We start from the raw sequence: 18,149 nt of genomic DNA, 5'->3' as shown, positions 1-18,149 counted from the left end.
CTAAGCTACCCACCTCCCCCCCCCGCACCCCCCTGTACGCGTGTGCGTGTGCGTGCGCAGCGCAGCGAGTCGCGCGGCATCCGCGCGGCGCGCGCGTCGGCGGCGTCCCGCGCGCTGGCGTCGGGCGCGCTGCTGGCGGCGGCGCTGGCGCTTCCGGCCGGCGCTACGTACGTGCTGGCCGCGCCGCTGCTGCTAATTACGCTCGCCAGCCTCGTGTCGCTGCCGCTCGTGCGGTACGCCAAGCTGAAGGGTACTGTTACCACACATTGCTTTTAGTTGTCTATCGATAAAATAAATGGAGTATAGTACGACACAACTTAGATGTCGCATCGGCAAAATTCGTAAAACCGATCACATCCGAATTGAGTACGCTATCCCAAATTATCAATATTTATTTCTCATGCGAATATGATCTTTGCACAAACGTTATAACTTGTAATATCATATGATCTAATATATTCGACAATTTGACGCGTCGATTTACATGCACTTGCTTTCTTTGACGCGTGAATCTATAGCGACGAATAGCGTCGAATGGCGCGATGGGGAGCTATTTCTATTGGTTGTGTAAATCGGCAGTAATCGGTTTTATTTTCATTCCATTGCATTTTCCGATGCTACATCTAATTTGTATCGTACTATACCTAGTTATCTGGTAGAACTGAGATGGCCCAGTGGTTAGAACGCGTGCATCTTAACCGATGATTGCGGGTTCAAACCCAGGCAACCACCACTATATATATATGTGCTTAATTTGTGTTTATAATTCATCTCGTGCTCGGCGGTGAAGGAAAACATCATGAGGAAACATGCATGTGTCTAATTTCATCGAAATTCTGTCACATGTGCATTCCACCAACCCGCATTGGAACAGCGTGGTTGAATATGTTCCAATCTCTCTCCTTAATGGAAGAGGAGGCCTGGAAATGGGAAATTTACAGGCTGTTACTTTACTTACCTGGTTATCCGCTGAAACATTACCCCCTGAATGTCACGTGGCAGGCTGGCAGCATCTGATGCTTGAAATGGTGCTATTACTGCCGGCGACTTCGATGTGCGTGTCGCTGGCAGCCCGCCTGCTGTCGCTGCTCATACCCATCATGGGCCGCTCGGGCTCCGACGCGCCGGACTACATCGTGGCGGCCGTCAGCGTGGTACTCGCATCGCTCGTCGTCGCCACCGTCGTGAGACTTTTTTTTGGATTGTTGTTTTCAATCTAAGAAAAAACAATGTATGCCCTCTGTGACTGGTCAACGTCATACATGTTTGAATATGTTGTAATCATTTCGTGGCTACCGATTTCCTCTCGGCAACCAATCTTAAGTAAGCCTGCTACAAACATATTCTAGGATAGAGCTAAGTCTCAACAGAGGTGCACTCCCTACGTTTATAATCCGATGCGACGAAAAATCCGAGCCGATCGCGCGGGTCCAACCGCCTTACATGCTTTCCGACGCGCGGGAGTGCACGTAGTAATTTCCATATGTCTAATACGAGCCACTATCACGATCATGTAACGTCACTGACACTCACCCCCCCCCCCCCCGCAGAGCGGCGCGGAGCTGCAGTTCGCTGGGCGCGTGCGCGCGGCGCTGCTGCTGGCGGGCGCGCTGTGCGCATGCGCCGCCCTCGCGCCGCTCGCGCCCTACCGCGGCCTCGCCACGCAGCGCCACTACTGGTTTGTGCGTGTCCAAACAAACCGTATATTCACTTATTCTATGCGATTCCATATTAGCTCACGTAGGATATGTCTTTATTTATAATACAACACTATTAACCTTTAAATAAAACTAATTATAACGGATGAATCGCGTATATTAATTATTTTTAAACATCCCGACGTTTCGAGCACTTTGCAGTGTCCGTGGTCACGGGTAGACTAAGATGACATTTGTCTATTTGAAGAACAAAGGAAATATTATTAACAACTACCGCCAACGATTTCTCAATTGATATCTTGAGTAACGTTCCGGTTGCACGCAGAAGGCACTAACTGTATACTAACCTTAGCGACTTATATTCACGTTTATTTCTTTTTTTTTTTTCTATGGTTTATTTCAATTAATCATTATAACTGTTATGGAAGAGCGTGAACTCCTGATACAGATATTATTATACTTACTAGGAGTTCTCAGCACCCTAATGTAAATTGAATATTTATTAAGCGAAATAAACTTATTATTATTATTATTATTATTCACGTTCCCGTAGTAACTTATCGTCGATGTACTGACCGCCATTTTTGACAAATCCATAGTGAATACCATAGACTATCCGAGCTCTCGACCAATGATATCGCATCATGATTTTATAGATGATAAAGAGCGTGCAGTTAACACCTGTTGACTTCCAAACAGGATATATGATTTAAATAATTGTATTCAACTAAAATGTCTTTGTATTTTTTAAATGTCAAAAAAAGAGCTAGAGTAGCTACTGTGTTTCTTGCCGGTTCTTCTCGGTAGAATCTAATTTCCGAACCGGTGGTAGCTTCACTCAATTGTAAAATGACGATTCAAAAGTGCTTGTAAGAGCCTACTTGATTAAAGTTTATTTTGATTTGATTTGAATTCAATACCAAATATCATTTATTTAAGATTAACCTCGTCTGTAAGATGACTAATTATAGTGCACTATTCCCTTTCAGCACTCACAAATAACGACGTACGATGCGAATCAAAAGCCAATAGAGAACGTGACGGGCGTGCTCGTCACCAAGCTTGACGCGTACTCCGTGCAGTCCACGCTGAAAGCGATCAAGGAGAGTCCCCTCTACGACCCTGGCCGCAGTACTCACAGCAAGGGGAACGAGGAAGACAGTTCCGTGAACACTCTCAAAATCACCGACAGCGACTTGGTTGTATACTCGGCGGAAAAATGTGAAAACAGTATTTACTGTAATCTGCCGCTCTTCAAACCGCGGTTCGCCAGATATATGTAATTTCGATTTCACTTACCGTTCTGTTGCGTGGTCATTTGTTTAAAGTATTATCATCGGCCTGTCCGAGTGGTACCCTCACGTCAGACACAACCATGTATAGCAATACTTAGTTGTGTTCCAGTTTTAAGGGTGAGCCAGTTAATTAGAGGCAGGATGTAATAATATCTTAGAATTGATTATATTCAGACTTTTCGAATTCAGTTAAAAATACATTTGCCATAGAGGCATTAATCTCGCTTATTGATTTCACCCTTATCGTTTTTAACATGAGAAAATTATAAATTGAAATGTTAATTAGCTTCGTCACTGTGAAATAAAAAGGACGTGGATTGCATCACAAATATCAAGATTAAATAACTTTACCAATGACCTTGAAAAAGTGCTCGGTCCTGACTAAAGGTTTTTTGTTTATAGGAAAGGCAGCCTATTCATAAAAATGAGCTCGCCCGAGAGGTTCGAGCATTCGTTCCAGCTGGTGAGGCGCTCCTGCGCCGCCGACACCTGCGTGCTCAGCTTCGAGATGCGAGGTGAGCGCTGAGTGGTACCACCGAGCCGGTGGCTTGTCTCGGTGGTACCACTCACTCACCGCGCTCGCGGCCGCAGGCCCCGCGTACAACACGCTGAGCGTGTGTGTGAGCGCACACAGTCACTGACTGCATGTGTTATAGGGCACGGGTGTGTGCGCACTCTTCGATACTACCACAGATGTCTAATGAAGTATCGATCAAATCCTTCAGTAAGCCGACTTTTCTAGAAAGCCCGGAGTCTTCGATCGCGTTCTGTAGTTTTTCCCATACTTCTTTGACTATGACGAGGACACGTATCGATAGATTAACATTACAGCACCAATGGGTGGCATCCCCAGACATTAACTCGGCGGTACACTCACAGCTCAACACTGCGCAGGCCCGGCCTACAACACGCTGAGCGTGTGTACACTCACTCACCGCTCCACACTGCGCAGGCCCCGCGTACAACACGCTGAGCGTGTGTACACTCACTCACCGCTCCACACTGCGCAGGCCCCGCGTACAACACGCTGAGCGTGTGTACACTCACTCACCGCTCCACACTGCGCAGGCCCCGCGTACAACACGCTGAGCGTGTGTACACTCACTCACCGCTCCACACTGCGCAGGCCCCGCGTACAACACGCTGAGCGTGTGTACACTCACTCACCGCTCCACACTGCGCAGGCCCCGCGTACAACACGCTGAGCGTGTGTACACTCACTCACCGCTCCACACTGCGCAGGCCCCGCGTACAACACGCTGAGCGTGTGTACACTCACTCACCGCTCCACACTGCGCAGGCCCCGCGTACAACACGCTGAGCGTGTGTACACTCACTCACCGCTCCACACTGCGCAGGCCCCGCGTACAACACGCTGAGCGTGCGGGCGCGGGCCGGCGCGGCGCTGCGCGGCTGGTCGCTGGCGTCCCCGCTGCGCGCCGCGGCCGCGCACGGCGGGCGGCCGCTGTACGTGGTCACGCACGCGGCGCCCACCTACGCCAGCCCCTTCCCGCCCCTCGAGCTGAACTTGACACTCTCGGTGCGTCACGCGCCCGATTATCTGTTGTTTTATAATACCAATAGTGTAGCTGCTACCGATAGTATTGCTCATAGAGAGTTCGTGATGCTATCGGTAGTACTGCCGATATCCTGAACGGTTGTCGAGGTCAACTATCGATAGTCACCCGACCCGGACACCAGTAGCTCTCGTTTTTAACAGAATTATCAATTCGACTGCTTTTGTCTCAAAATTTTTATCCAAGTTGGCTCATACAACTAGTTTTGAATCATCGTGTTACAGTGTCGAATTAAACGTTATGCTATCACTGAGTTACAGAATAGATTCTACCGAGAAGAACCGCAAACAAGTTCAGTTGCTACACTTTTTAATTACAGAGTATGTCAGTACAGAACAATTAGTATGTTATACATCCCACACAGACATCAAACACTAAGTCCACGCTTTTCTATGTTTAATATAATCTTGCATTGACTAATATTGCCTTATTTATTGACATGTTTCTGACATGAGCTTTGATTTCTTCTATAGTTATCAGTTATTTTGTACTAGTGGGGTTTTCGGTTCCCCTCATACCACCGATAGCTCACATAACGGCGCGTTCCGTGTCGGCAGGTGCCGCCGCAGTCACAGACAGACGCACTCGTGGACATCTCCCACCACGCCCACCGGGTGCACCACCCGGAACACTTCACCGCAGACTACGAGGCGTTGCTGCGAGCTATGCCGGAGTATTTCAATATCGCGACGTTTCTGTCTTTCAGGAGCAACTACGTTTTCTAATGTTATCACAGAGGTCATACCAGTCAATCAAATTTGGGTTCGGGAAAATAAAAATGCTTGTGACAGGGATTGTTTCAATCTACATAATTTGTACGTAATAAATATTGAACATGTGAAGTTTTCATGGGTTTTTTCTCTTTGAAATGAATGGTGCGTTTTGGGGAAGGGAACTTGCAAGGGTCCAACGAGCCCCATGGTAGAATTTTGCTGGAATAAGCTAGTGATCTGCAGTGGCATTAATAGGTGATATATATAATATGGTCATTAAAAGACTGGATCATATTAAAGATATTTTTTTGAATCATAAATTCTTCAAATTTAGTATAACTCCTCAGCACAATTGATAAGAGCTTTAAAATAACAGATTATGTAGTTTTTATATAAAGATTGTTACTATTACTGTAATATATATCTTTGCTAATGATATTAATTTGTGTCGAATAAATGCATACGGGTTGTTCAAATAAAAATACCAAAAAATATTCAAGAAGTTTTATTTTAAAGTCAGTCTTCATATAGCAGTGCTTAGAATATTATAGCGCTCACATATAATATTATAAACATTTATTTTATAAACTTAATTAATTACTGATAATGACTTAAATATATTTACAAGAATTGTTATTGAAAATATTTATTCATATTTCATACGAATAAAATAAATCAAGCCTTAATATTATAATTGAAACACAATATAAATGTTCATTTTTGATTATTTTATTTGAGATCGACTCACTCAGGTTACAAAATAATAAACATTCATAACTATTCATATTTTATTTGTCACAAGGTATGATCATTATTAGAAACCTAAAATTCGTAAAACTTACTAATATAAACTATTTACTCGTTAAAACTTCTGCAGGAACTACACATAAACGTAAAAATTAACAAATATTTTGATGATTTTTGATGTGACTCTATACTGGAGAAATTGAGAATTATCTTAAAACTATTTGCACATTCAAACGACCGGAAACGGATTTAGGACTTCATTATTCAGGCGCCTGTGTGTCGTTAAGCGTACATATAGATTATTTTTATAATTAAATTAACATAAAATAAATCATCCATCAATAAGTTATCTTTAGATTTCACAAGCATTTAAATTTAGTTTTGGTAACGATCAAAACTTATCAATTTCGTTTCGGTCGCCTCAAAGTCTCAAATCCGCTGCTGGCAGTCACTGTGTGTTGCGGACAGTACTGAATACCTTAGTACACAAGAAAAATGTTAAAAAATGAAAACGTGCTCGTTACATTTAACATTAAGTCTTGACGCAAATACTTAACAAACAAATTGTCAAATTTATTTAAATCCATAAAAGTAATACATAAACTCAGTGTAAAGTTTCTTTGATTTCGTTTGAATGACACTCAAATTTAAATCTATATACAAATCCCCTCCCAACATATAAACGCATAGTTACAAGTAATGACTAATTACACTGATAGCAGGAAGATATATTTGTGTAACTATTCAGTCGCTAAACAATGTTTTAAATAATGGAGTAAGAATACAATAAGCCCCTTATTAGTGTATGTATGCATTGTATATGAGAAAAAGTACAAAGAATCGAATACAAGTACAAATACTATTAGTGAAAGAAGGTCTTGTTGAAATGCAGTACTTATTACATTATTCATAGTTTTTCCCCTGCTGAAAACAAAATATACAGTAACGCACAAGTTTCTCTCTGCAAGGTTTTCAACTTCAATGTAACATACGTCCTTTTGCCAGCAATTAGCATTTATTATTAATAACAAATTTTAAGAAATTATGCTTCCAACAATATAGACATATAATGTTGAAATACTATATCATTGTAATAATATAGCAGATAATCGGGTAGTTTACATATGTATATGTATTATGTACCAATGTATAGCCAATTATACAGTTATTTTTTTTAATTTTATGCTTTTGATACCCGTATTGTTTTGTTGAGATTATACAATAATGTAATTTATACCAGGAAGTATACATGTTTTACACAAATATTTAGTAATATGCAAAAGATTTGTTTGTTTATTTAAAACATACATTTAAAATCATACTAACATGACTATAGTCAGTCAAAATTTGTTTTCATTACTTTCGTTTCAAACAAATCACAACATTAATAATAAAAACGACAGCAACCCAAACATTAGATAGGCGACGAATACATGTTAAATGTACACAAAATAAACAATCTAAAATACGCACTTTTGAATTAAAAACAATTACACAAATACGTAATTGGAAGCATGTCGCGAATCATTACATCATCAGGAACCCACAGCATCAACATAATCAATTGGTTCTATTGTTAAACAGAACATCATAAAACACTTATTCACTACAACTTTACTTAATATTGTACACAGAATACAAAGATTTTAATTATCTGTCACAAATGCAAAATGGCAACGCGTGTTGAACAATTCAAAATTAGAATTGCAAAATCAATATTAATAATCAAATTTTGTATATCATTTAAGTGTTTATCAGATAAACGATCGGCTATATCTCGATTCACAATGTGAAACCAAAGGTTTAGTTTCAGTTAGATATCATGTCATATAAAGTAAATAACAAACAACTGAGTCCGTTTAGAACGACTTAGTGCATCTGTTATATACGAGTATTGATCAAATTACTTTGTAAAGATCGCCTTTAACTGTTTTGCTGTCGGTACTATTGGTAGTAACGATTGAAAAAAAATGTTACTTTGTCAAATAATGTATTCTGAGGCATAATTCACTATAAATTAAATTTATAATAAAATTAGAATTTTCAAAGTCGTTATAAACGGATACCGTATAATCAGTTACAAATATATTGTAATTTCTCATAATTACAATAAAGAAAAACAAATTTCTCATCGTTCAAAAATTTCGAAATGTCTTTTGAGTTTTCATACAAATTCGTTAGGAAATATTTTCACAGCGCGTATAACTTGCACAATAACCAAAAACTATATGCATTTCAGTTTTCAATACGCAATAATATCGGCACTTGTTGATACAAGTAATAAACAAAAATCTAATAATAATTATTATACATGGTTTGTATTTATACATCTATAAAGTATATTATCATTAGAAGAAACAAATGTTAATGATAATTACCGTTTTTACAAAGTCGTGCGGATTTATTTATAAAGCTACGGTCACACCTCAGTGACTGAACGACAACAAAACATCAAGGTACTCTATAATCATTAGAATTCAATCAATATTTATAATTCATGTTTTCATTTCAACATCAAACTCGAGGTTTATCATATAAAAGGCGTATTATAAAATACTCTTGTAATCACAATTGTTTTTAAAGCAATCTATCAACAAGAGTTATGGAGCTCTCTGACGAAAACTAATTTATTTATTAAAAACTTTATAAGGCATGAAACACGTTAGTGATTGTGATAATATACCTAATGTATAATTGGGATGACACCAATGATTCAATAGACCTAAATATTGTACCGGATTTTACTTACAGATTAATTATAGTAACGATATCACAATTAGCAGGTGTGGCAGTGGCTTTAGAAATATTTGAATTTTAAACAATACTCTTAGTTGACTTAAATACGTCTACTGTAAAGTGACAGTCAAACGACTGGCAGCGACCATCTTGTTGTTGAATTTCTTCTTAAAGTTCTCAGCGGCGAGACCCGTTTTGAATACTATAATAGCGCTGCGTTCCTCTTTATCCAAACTTAAACTCTGCAACATTAATCCTTTGGTTTTGACTGCTGGCTCTCAGACTACATCTACTTATAATAATACATTTATATCATTTAGAGGAAATAGGAACAATATTAATTATACAATAATATATATAAAAAATACAATTATTATATTTTATATGTTCAATTGACATTCAGTGAATATATCTCTCTGAAATCTATGCTTCACTCACATAATGTTTTATATATCTTTGTACAAACACTGTACATAATTAATAAAGTATCAGTAATAACCTTGCGACCACCTTTGTTAGACACTGTTTAATGAACATAACTATGGCTGTTATCAATGACAATTTTAGGACATCATCATAACATGTCTTATTAGAAAAAAAACCCACAAGAAATCTGTATTTTGTGGTTAATATTATACACTGAAGTTATATTGTACAATAATCCTCATTTTGGAAGAACAGTTCTTAGTATCATCTTGCGAACTGTTTACAACCTCTGACTCAACAACAGAATGTTTCCTTCATCCACTAATACAAACATCATCAGATCAAAATGAATAATAAATAATGTCGTACAATTAACAACTTCTTTAAATAATTAATTAAGACAAAAATTCAATTAAATCGCGATAATCTACAGCACATTACAATATACATTAATATTTTTCCTACTTCTTCTAAAATATAAAAAGCATATAAAAAATAGCAGAATTATTATTGTATAAGATAAAAAAATTAATCATATCTATAATAATGATCAAATTGTAATAATTATAATACCTTTACATACTATAGTATGTCAGAATTGAACAATTCAATTCAATATTCAGTAGAAATGCACAAAATTTCAACATATATATACTTTTGTACAGATCGTTCAAGCTAATAGGTGCTTTTTATTAACAAATGTCTTTTGATGCGATTTCTTTATGTCTAAAATCAGTATAAATAAATATTATAATTAAAATTTTGACAAGTACACCAACCATTCTAAAGACTTTTCTTCTATCTGTCTGTATATTTCAATTGAAGGGACAAAATACAACAAAACATTAATTATTCATGTTACTAGTAATTTACTTACTATTAACGCTTTAAACTCATTATCCTATATTTGTACATTATGTTTATTGTAAATAATCGTTTGGGATTTGAAAAATTAAGGAATGGATATATTTAAGCGAATTAACACAATATTTAGTAGATGTAATTTTTTTTCAATAATGGTTAAAAAAATTCTTCCAAAACGTCATTGAATAAATATAATTCAATAAAAATCAATAATAATAAATAAATAATAATAGATAATACTCAAACTAAACTAATAGTCAAACGTCACTTTATGAAGGATGCTATAATATATATAACAAGTAAATTACGATTTCCCTATACCAACTTTGTTAATTTAAACAAAGCTTTCAGATTTGTTCTAATTGCTATAGTAAAACGATGTACTGGGCCAGAATCATTTTTCCTCTGTCTAAAATTAATAATTCATTAAATAGCAAACAAGAGTCCTGTTTCATTTTCTGAACATCTACGGCTAGAGCTCTACGAAACGAGACCATAACGGATAGTTTTTGTGCCATAATCTCTGGGACAGAAATCGGCTTAAGCTATGAATACATAAGATTATTCATATTAACAGACAATTCTGTAAATATTATGGTAATTGTTTGTAGCAGATCTATCAGCAAACTACATGTATTTTTATGTATAGTCAGGGTAAGAAAAGGTTCGTCACCTTAAGATCTATTTTCGTGTGCGAGTATGGGCGATCATCTGCTTTATTTATATTCAAAAGGTTCATTGGGAATGGCGTGTCTATGATATGTGACATTTGCAAATGGAGGGACAACAAAACGACTGCACTTTTATATAGATAGGGATAACGAAATACCATGTTCGTCTAACCAGATATTTAAGTAGCTCGAAAACTTCATTTATACGAGATGTTACTGTATCAATACAATCAGAAGATGTATATAAGGTGATATCATCTGCATATTGGAGAATAATACAGAACGGAAGGACCGATTGCTCAAGATCGTAGGTATATATACTGAAGAATAAGGGGCTCAATACTGACCCTTGCGGAATACCTTGTCAAAGAGTTCTGGGGGGAAGAAGAAGGCCACCATTACGAATTTTAATAGATTTATCCATAAAAAGTTTGCAGACATAGTGAACAATTCTCACTGGGATAGTCAGCTCTAGTATTTTTGCTCTGAGCACCGGAATATTGACACTGTCATAGGCAGCCGAAATATCTAAAAAGCATCCCACAAGGTGTTCTTTTTTAGAGAAAGAATGACGGATATGCTTTTGCCTTTACGAAAACCATACAGACTTTTTGCTAGATACTCAATATTTTCCAAATACCACCAACGTGGTTGGTGAAGTCTGTACTGGCTGTGGTGGGGTTTGCGCAAACCTAGTTTTTGCCACGTCAGAGTAAGCTCGTCTTACTGAAGGTTCCTGAGTAAAAGCCTCCATGTTTGAGATACTATGCTTGGACAAGATTTTTTTGATGCTTTTGCCTTTCAAATTCCGGACATGTCGGGGCAGTAGCTAAGTGTCTCCCTGTACACAAAAAACACCTGATTCAGTCAGGGAATATTACAATTGTCACCAGAGTGTGACTGACCACATTTGTAGAAGCGAGCGTTTGGACGGCAAACAATCTGAACGTGACCGAACCTAAGTCACTTCCTACACTGAATGGTAGGAAGCTGGTATACTTCAACTACCAAAGAAGTAAAGTAAAAAGCAATTATCTTCTTTGGGAGAGTTTGGCCCTCAAATGTCAGAACGACGGATTGTGTAGGTAACCAAGCAGGCGAGCCATCGTCTTTTATAATTTTACGGTTAAGTCGGCGTGCTTTCATAATCTTTCCATAGCCTTCTTTGTACTCATTTGCATAGACGAAGTCCTCCATCGACCAATCTGTTGGTACACCACGAACTAAGCCTAGTCGGGAGACATTATATGATGGTATTTCAGCTTTTAAATTATGCTTGATCAGAATTTCGTGGTCCGGAAACTCGTTCGCTGTGTTGGCAGTATCAAACTCTACCGACAACCGATTATGACCAAATTGTTTGATGACATCTTTTTTATGTGTTGGACCACCACCATCAAATAGGAACAACCCTAGTCTGATGGGTTTTAAGCTCACAACGTTATTAGGGGATTCAGTAATGCGGGACACCTGCACAATAAATGGACCAGTCTTCGAAGCCCTATTTACGAAAGGTGGTCTCGAGAGATGGATGTTTATAAATATGGGATTTTGATCTAAGACCGCTGTCTGGGTCCGTAATAGAATGTTTTGACAATGGTTCAGAATTAACACTTTCAGCCGTTCTTTTACGAGATGTTTCTCGAGCTGCAGAATCCTGATAATTTTCAGTCTCCATCTCACATTCATACACACCACCCCCTTTATCGATGGGATTCAATCGCTCATCTCCATGGTCGTAATGGCCAACTGTTAAGGTTCACTCACCAACTCGAAGTTAAGAACCACCACCACACAGAAATATAAGGGAATAACTGGATTCAAAGGAAAATAACCTAAAAACGAACAAATCCACACGGCACCTCAAACGTCAATCCTTCTTGGACTTTTTTCCGATCATCTGCTTTACCGATCGAGCATATGTGACACTGACAGACATAATTTGACGATTCAGTAGAAGACATCATATCTAATTTAAATATGGAATGTCTATTACGCCATTAAACAGATTTCATATTGATATAAAACTAGACGTAGTCCAAAGATGTTACACTATTTTGAACCAAGTTGTCATACCATGTAAGTTTAATTTTACATGCAGTTGTCAGTTTAGTGCTTTAGTTTCAAACGGTACTAAGAGTTTAAGACTTGATGAAGGAATGGAATTTTGAAAAGTGACGAAGGTTTTCTAACTCTGACTGTACAAAAAAAATTCACAATAAACGCAGTTGACAGAAAGTAGATGTAAAGACTAAACATGTATAGTACGACACAACTTAGATGTAGCATCGGCAAAATTCGTAAATCCGATCACATCCGAATTGAATACGCTATACCAAATTATCAATATTTTTTTCTCATGCAAATATGATTTTTGCGCAAACGTAAAAACTTGTTATATCATATGACTTAATATATTCGTCAATTTGACACGTCGATTTACATGCACTTGCTTTCTCTGACGCGAGAATCTATAGCAACGAATAGCGTCGAATGGCGCGATAGTGAGCTATTTCTATGGGTCGTGTAAATCGGCAGTAATCGGTTTTATTTTCATTTCATTGCATTTTCCGATGCTACATCTAATTTGTGTCGTACTATACTTTAATTCTAAATTAGGCGCAACTAGGGTTACCAGGATTTCGAAATTAGTAGGATCAGTTTCATTTACTTTAGTGTTTGGCTTGTTCAGTCAAACAAGGCATTTTATTAGTTTATTAGTACAAGTGTAAAGCAGTCCTACAGCATCAACATATACATAGAGACACAATTAATGGAGAAACGGTAGTTTTAAAAAAATGTTTGGCTTGCTATAAGTTTGGTCATAAGGGATAAGTTTATTGGCAACCCTGTAATTTGATTTAGAAATGTTATTTTATCATAATTTAAATCAAATTAATGACTTATTATAGTTGTTTAATATTAATTAAGTAGCATACTGTTAGTCACACTCTGAATAATTCTTATGTTAGACCTTATCGTATATAAAGTTATCAAGAATTGGTTGGTAGGTTGGTTTTAAAAAATAAAATCACAGTATAAAAATAAAATAAAACATAAAAAAATCGCAATATAAATTAATTGTCTTATTACTAATATAATTATACAATATGTACGATAGATACATAAATAATATCACAGTTCATATCACAGATAACATATTCCGAGGATGATAAAGCTTGACTTAACAATGGATAAGTTACACTTAGGCTAAAACTAGGTGTAGAAAGATATTTGTGGGTCGTCGACGAGTGGGCGGGTCGGTTTGCTTTGATGATTGAATAGCTTTCTTTTTTGAACTATTAAGTTTTTTTAATAGAAAATTTATTCATGAGGTGTATGAAATCAGTATATTTAATTTTAATAAAAATCGTAATCAAATGTTACATATTATATAGCATCTAGTAAGCAATGATGCCTGCACAAATAATTTTGTCATTTTTTTATCTGAACACGAATCATAAAAAATACCATAAAACACATGTAACTTGATTTTTTTTGTCGTTTTTTGTGTTCGTTGCTACTTTAATTGCGTTTTATAAGTCGTAGCTAGTCAATCAGCAGAGCGGGCCTCGCGCCGCGCGTTACCTGCGACTCCGCGGCGAGCGTGCGCAGGCGCGTGTCCGTGATGCCGGGCGGCAGGTTGCGCACGAGCACGGCGGGCGCGGCGGGCGCGGCGGGCGCGGGCGGCGCGATGGCGGTGCGCACGGCGCGGCTGAAGATGCTGGGCGTGGGCTGCGACGGGTCCGCGTCGCCCGCCGCGCGCAGCACCACGCGCCGGGCGCGCCCGCTCTGCGCGCACACAGTCACTGGCTATTATATTATTATATATATGTCGGATCGACAGCGACATCAGTACGATCGTCAGACATCATAGGAGCGTATTACTAGGGTGATCGAGCAATGAGGAAACCGCGAATACAGAAACACGTATAGTCTACGTTTAAAGTACTTTATACACTTAGTAGGAGTTCAGTATCACACTGTATCACACTTGGCAACGAAGCGAATGACAGTTCCTAGGATGGAGGTACTGGTCTTCACGAGAGCGGAATCGTAAGTGAGTCGTCTCTGAGCGCCTCCACCGGGTAGGCTCCGTCGTAGCACGAAGTTAGTCGCGTCGTGACGTAACGACAGTGCTGCCGCCTCGCGGGATTCGTACCGCGCTTCGTTACGCTAAGGAATTCATGACCGTCTCCGACATATAAATACATATATATATGTGAAAATAGTTTATATATTTTTAAGTATATTATGTATTTGATAATGACTGGCCACTTGTAATGTCAGAAACGTCTGTTAGTTTTTGTATTCTGTCTGTCACTAAGATTGATATTATTTCGTTGAAAGAAATAATAAAGTTAATATGAATTAAAACATCGTGTTGTGCATTAAATCTAGCTATATCCCACAACATTTGGGGGCTCATCCGGGATACTGATAAATTTGATGCCAACCGAAGACGTAAGACGAAGATTTAAGATCGAAGATTGAAAATTGATGATTTAAGATTGAAATTAAAATTTGTATGAAGATTCACGTGTAATTGACGCCATCTTCAAATCCTAATTCTGTTTTACCGACGCAACTTCACGACTTTTAAAAAACAAAAAATGGTAGTTTTTCGTATCTGATGTCAAAGATTAAATTTATGAAGATAAAAATTAAATGAGTATAATTAAAACATCATTTTGCCCGACTACTGCCAGAAGACGAAAATTGAAGAGGAATTTTAGATTAAATAGAAATTCAAGATGCTCTCCGAGAATGCCGCCGAAAAAAGATGAAAAAGAAGAAGACGAATATGATGTGCAAATTTCATTCGAGGATTTAGAGAAGTCGATAACAACTTTTACCGGAGTTGACACCTAGCCTATTGAAACATTTATTGATGAATTCGAAGATACGACTGAGATTATGAAGTGGACTAAAGTTGAAAAACTGATTTATGCGAAGAGGCTTTTAGATGGAACTGCGAAACTGTTCTTGCGATCTTTGGGAAGAGTTAAAGATTATACGACGCTGAAGAAAGCACTGAAAGAAGAATTTGAGCCAAAGATCAATAGTGCAATAGTGCATAAGAAGCTCGCCTCTCGTAAGATGAAGAATGAAGAAACTCTTCAACAATACTTACTTTCAATGAAAAAATTGGCACTTCATGGCAAAGTTGAAGACGCTGCTTTGATTGAATACGTGATTGATGGTATTCGTGACTCGGAGGCAAATAAAGTCATTTTATATGGTGCCTCAGATATGAAAGAATTCCGTAAGAAATTGGACATCTATAGCGAATTTAGAAAAAAGATGCTTAAACCTGCACATTTTGGGCAAGGACATATGTCTGGACACACCGAAGCCCGAAGAAAGACTCGTGTACAAAGATGCTATAATTGTGGTGATGTAGATCACGTTTTATCTAACTGCACTAAAGGAATCAAATGTTTTAAGTGCAATGAATATGACCATAAATCCACTGAATGTGCCAATAAGCCTTCAAAGATGCTAAATATTCAAAGTGAAAATGAAAAAGAGAAGGTTAACAAGAAAATAAAGTTTAACAACATAGACACTATAACTTTAATAGATACCGGAAGTGACGTAAATCTTATTACCAAATCAGAATTCAATAAAATCAAGGATAACATAAAAGACTATACACACATAACTTGTATTACCGGAATTGCTAAACACGAAGTGTACACTGAAGGAATGTTTTTAGGAAATGTAAAGATTGCTAAATATTACACAGACCTCAAGTTTCATGTCGTTAGGGACCACGATATCTCAGTCAAGATAATTATTGGTAATCCCATCTTGAAAGATTTTAAAGTAAATTTTACTCCTGATGGTATTTTTGTTGAAAAATTTACACATCTTACTCTCTTAATGGAAGCGAAATAAAAGGAAGAAGTCCATGGTATAGAAGATCCAGAATACAAAGAGAAGATTCATATAATGTGCAAAGAAAAGGAAAGTAATGTGGAATTAAAGATATTATTAACCGATGAAGATCCAGTTTATCAAAATCCTCGCCGTTTGTCGTCCTTAGAGATGACTGCTGTGAATAATCAAGTTAAAATAGAACACCGACCAGGAACTCGGATGAAGCACGCAGGCGCCCTGAGTAGAAACCCAGTATGTTTGATACTCACAGAAATCACAGCGCGTATAAAGAAAGCACAATATGAAGATGAACATGTTATATTAATAAAGAAGATTCTAGAACACATGCTTACGAAGACTACATAATACAGAACGAAATATTATTCAAAATGACGGATGGTAACAAACTAATTGTTGTACCGAAAAATATGCAAATCGAAATAATACGCCAAAATCACCTGAAAGGACATTTTGGAGTTGTAAAAACAGAAGAATTAATTAGACGAGAGTTTTTTATTCCAAATTTAACCGAGAACAACTGTGTAGAATGCATTCTTATGTCGCACAAAAGGAAGGTTTACTACATCCGATTGACAAAGGTGATGTCCCTTTATCGACGTATCACATAGACCACTTGGGACTAATGACGTCAACTAACAAGCAGTATAAGCATATTCTAACAGTCGTAGACGCCTACACGAAATTTACGTAGATCTACCCTGTAAAGATTCTGACTACGGCAGAGACACTAGAGAAGCTAAGACAACAAGAAGTCTTTGGCGCCTCTTAGAGAATAATCACAGATCGAAATTCTGCTTTTACATTGAATGACTATCAGGAATACTGTAAAACTGAAAATATTACACTTTACACTATCACTACCGGGCAACCGAGAAGAAACGGTCAAGTCGAACGCATACACCAGATTATAATAGCCGTACTGAGCAAGCTATGTGCTGATGATTCAACTAAATGGTATCGTCATGTGTCCAAAGTGCAACGATGCCTGAATGGAACATATCAAAGAAGTATTAGAATGACACCATTTGAATTACTATTTGGAACTAAAATAAGAGATCAAGACATGGGAATTAAAGAAATTCTGGAACTGGAGGGCATCAATAATTTCAATAATAAAAGAAAAGAGCTCAGGCAAAAGGCTAAAGAATCTATACAGAAGATATAAGAGGAGAACATTAAATCTTACAACAAACGAAGGGAAATGGCTAAGGAATATATAATAAGTTTTACTCAAAGTATTTGAGGCCATAAAAAATTACAAAATGTCAGCGAAATGATCGGTACACGGTGAAGAAAGTCGGCAATGGTGAAGATCCAATTAACACTACCACATCAGCAGACTACATGAAGCCTTGGATTTCTGAAGAGGGAGATTCATCTGGGTCAGATGAACCTGCAGGATAGCCGTGTGGAAATAGTTTATATATTTTTAAGTATATTATGTATTTGATAATGACTGGCCACTTGTAATGTCAGAAACGTCTTTTAGTTTTTGTATTCTGTCTGTCACTAAGATTGATATTATCACGTTGAAAGAAATAATAAAGTTAATATGAAT

At 37.6% G+C, this 18,149-nt stretch overlaps 2 protein-coding genes across 8 annotated transcripts in view; one reads left to right on the top strand and one right to left on the bottom strand.

Moving 5' to 3' along the window:
• The window catches only part of LOC124539295 (endoplasmic reticulum metallopeptidase 1-like), a 28,068-nt gene extending 22,691 nt beyond the window's left edge, over positions 1-5,377 (top strand). For 6 of the 7 annotated variants that reach the window (XM_047116639.1, XM_047116638.1, XM_047116640.1 and 3 more), the window contains 7 exons: positions 61-250; positions 1,003-1,184; positions 1,551-1,682; positions 2,648-2,937; positions 3,356-3,468; positions 3,545-4,493; positions 5,088-5,377. In XM_047116639.1, coding sequence (XP_046972595.1) covers positions 61-250; positions 1,003-1,184; positions 1,551-1,682; positions 2,648-2,937; positions 3,356-3,468; positions 3,545-3,594 — 957 coding nt within the window. In that variant the 3' untranslated portion in view covers positions 3,595-4,493; positions 5,088-5,377. Of the gene's footprint in view, positions 1-60; positions 251-1,002; positions 1,185-1,550; positions 1,683-2,647; positions 2,938-3,355; positions 3,469-3,544; positions 4,494-5,087 lie in introns of those variants that run through there. The other variant, XM_047116642.1, reaches the window with a different exon arrangement.
• Positions 5,378-5,732: 355 nt separating this feature from the next.
• Positions 5,733-18,149, bottom strand: part of LOC124539166 (titin-like) — a 40,532-nt gene continuing 28,115 nt past the window's right edge. Inside the window, exons 18-19 of the mRNA XM_047116461.1 lie at positions 14,276-14,479; positions 5,733-8,968 (exon numbers count right to left, since the gene is read on the bottom strand). Of these exons, the coding sequence (XP_046972417.1) occupies positions 8,837-8,968; positions 14,276-14,479 (336 nt within the window). The 3' untranslated portion in view covers positions 5,733-8,836. The remainder of the gene's footprint in view (positions 8,969-14,275; positions 14,480-18,149) is intronic.

Source organism: Vanessa cardui, chromosome 22, assembly GCF_905220365.1.
Source record: "Vanessa cardui chromosome 22, ilVanCard2.1, whole genome shotgun sequence".
Classification (NCBI taxonomy): Eukaryota; Metazoa; Arthropoda; class Insecta; order Lepidoptera; family Nymphalidae; genus Vanessa; species Vanessa cardui.
The sequence above is the reverse complement of the archived record's forward strand: the minus strand, read 5'-3'. Positions and strand labels throughout refer to the sequence as shown.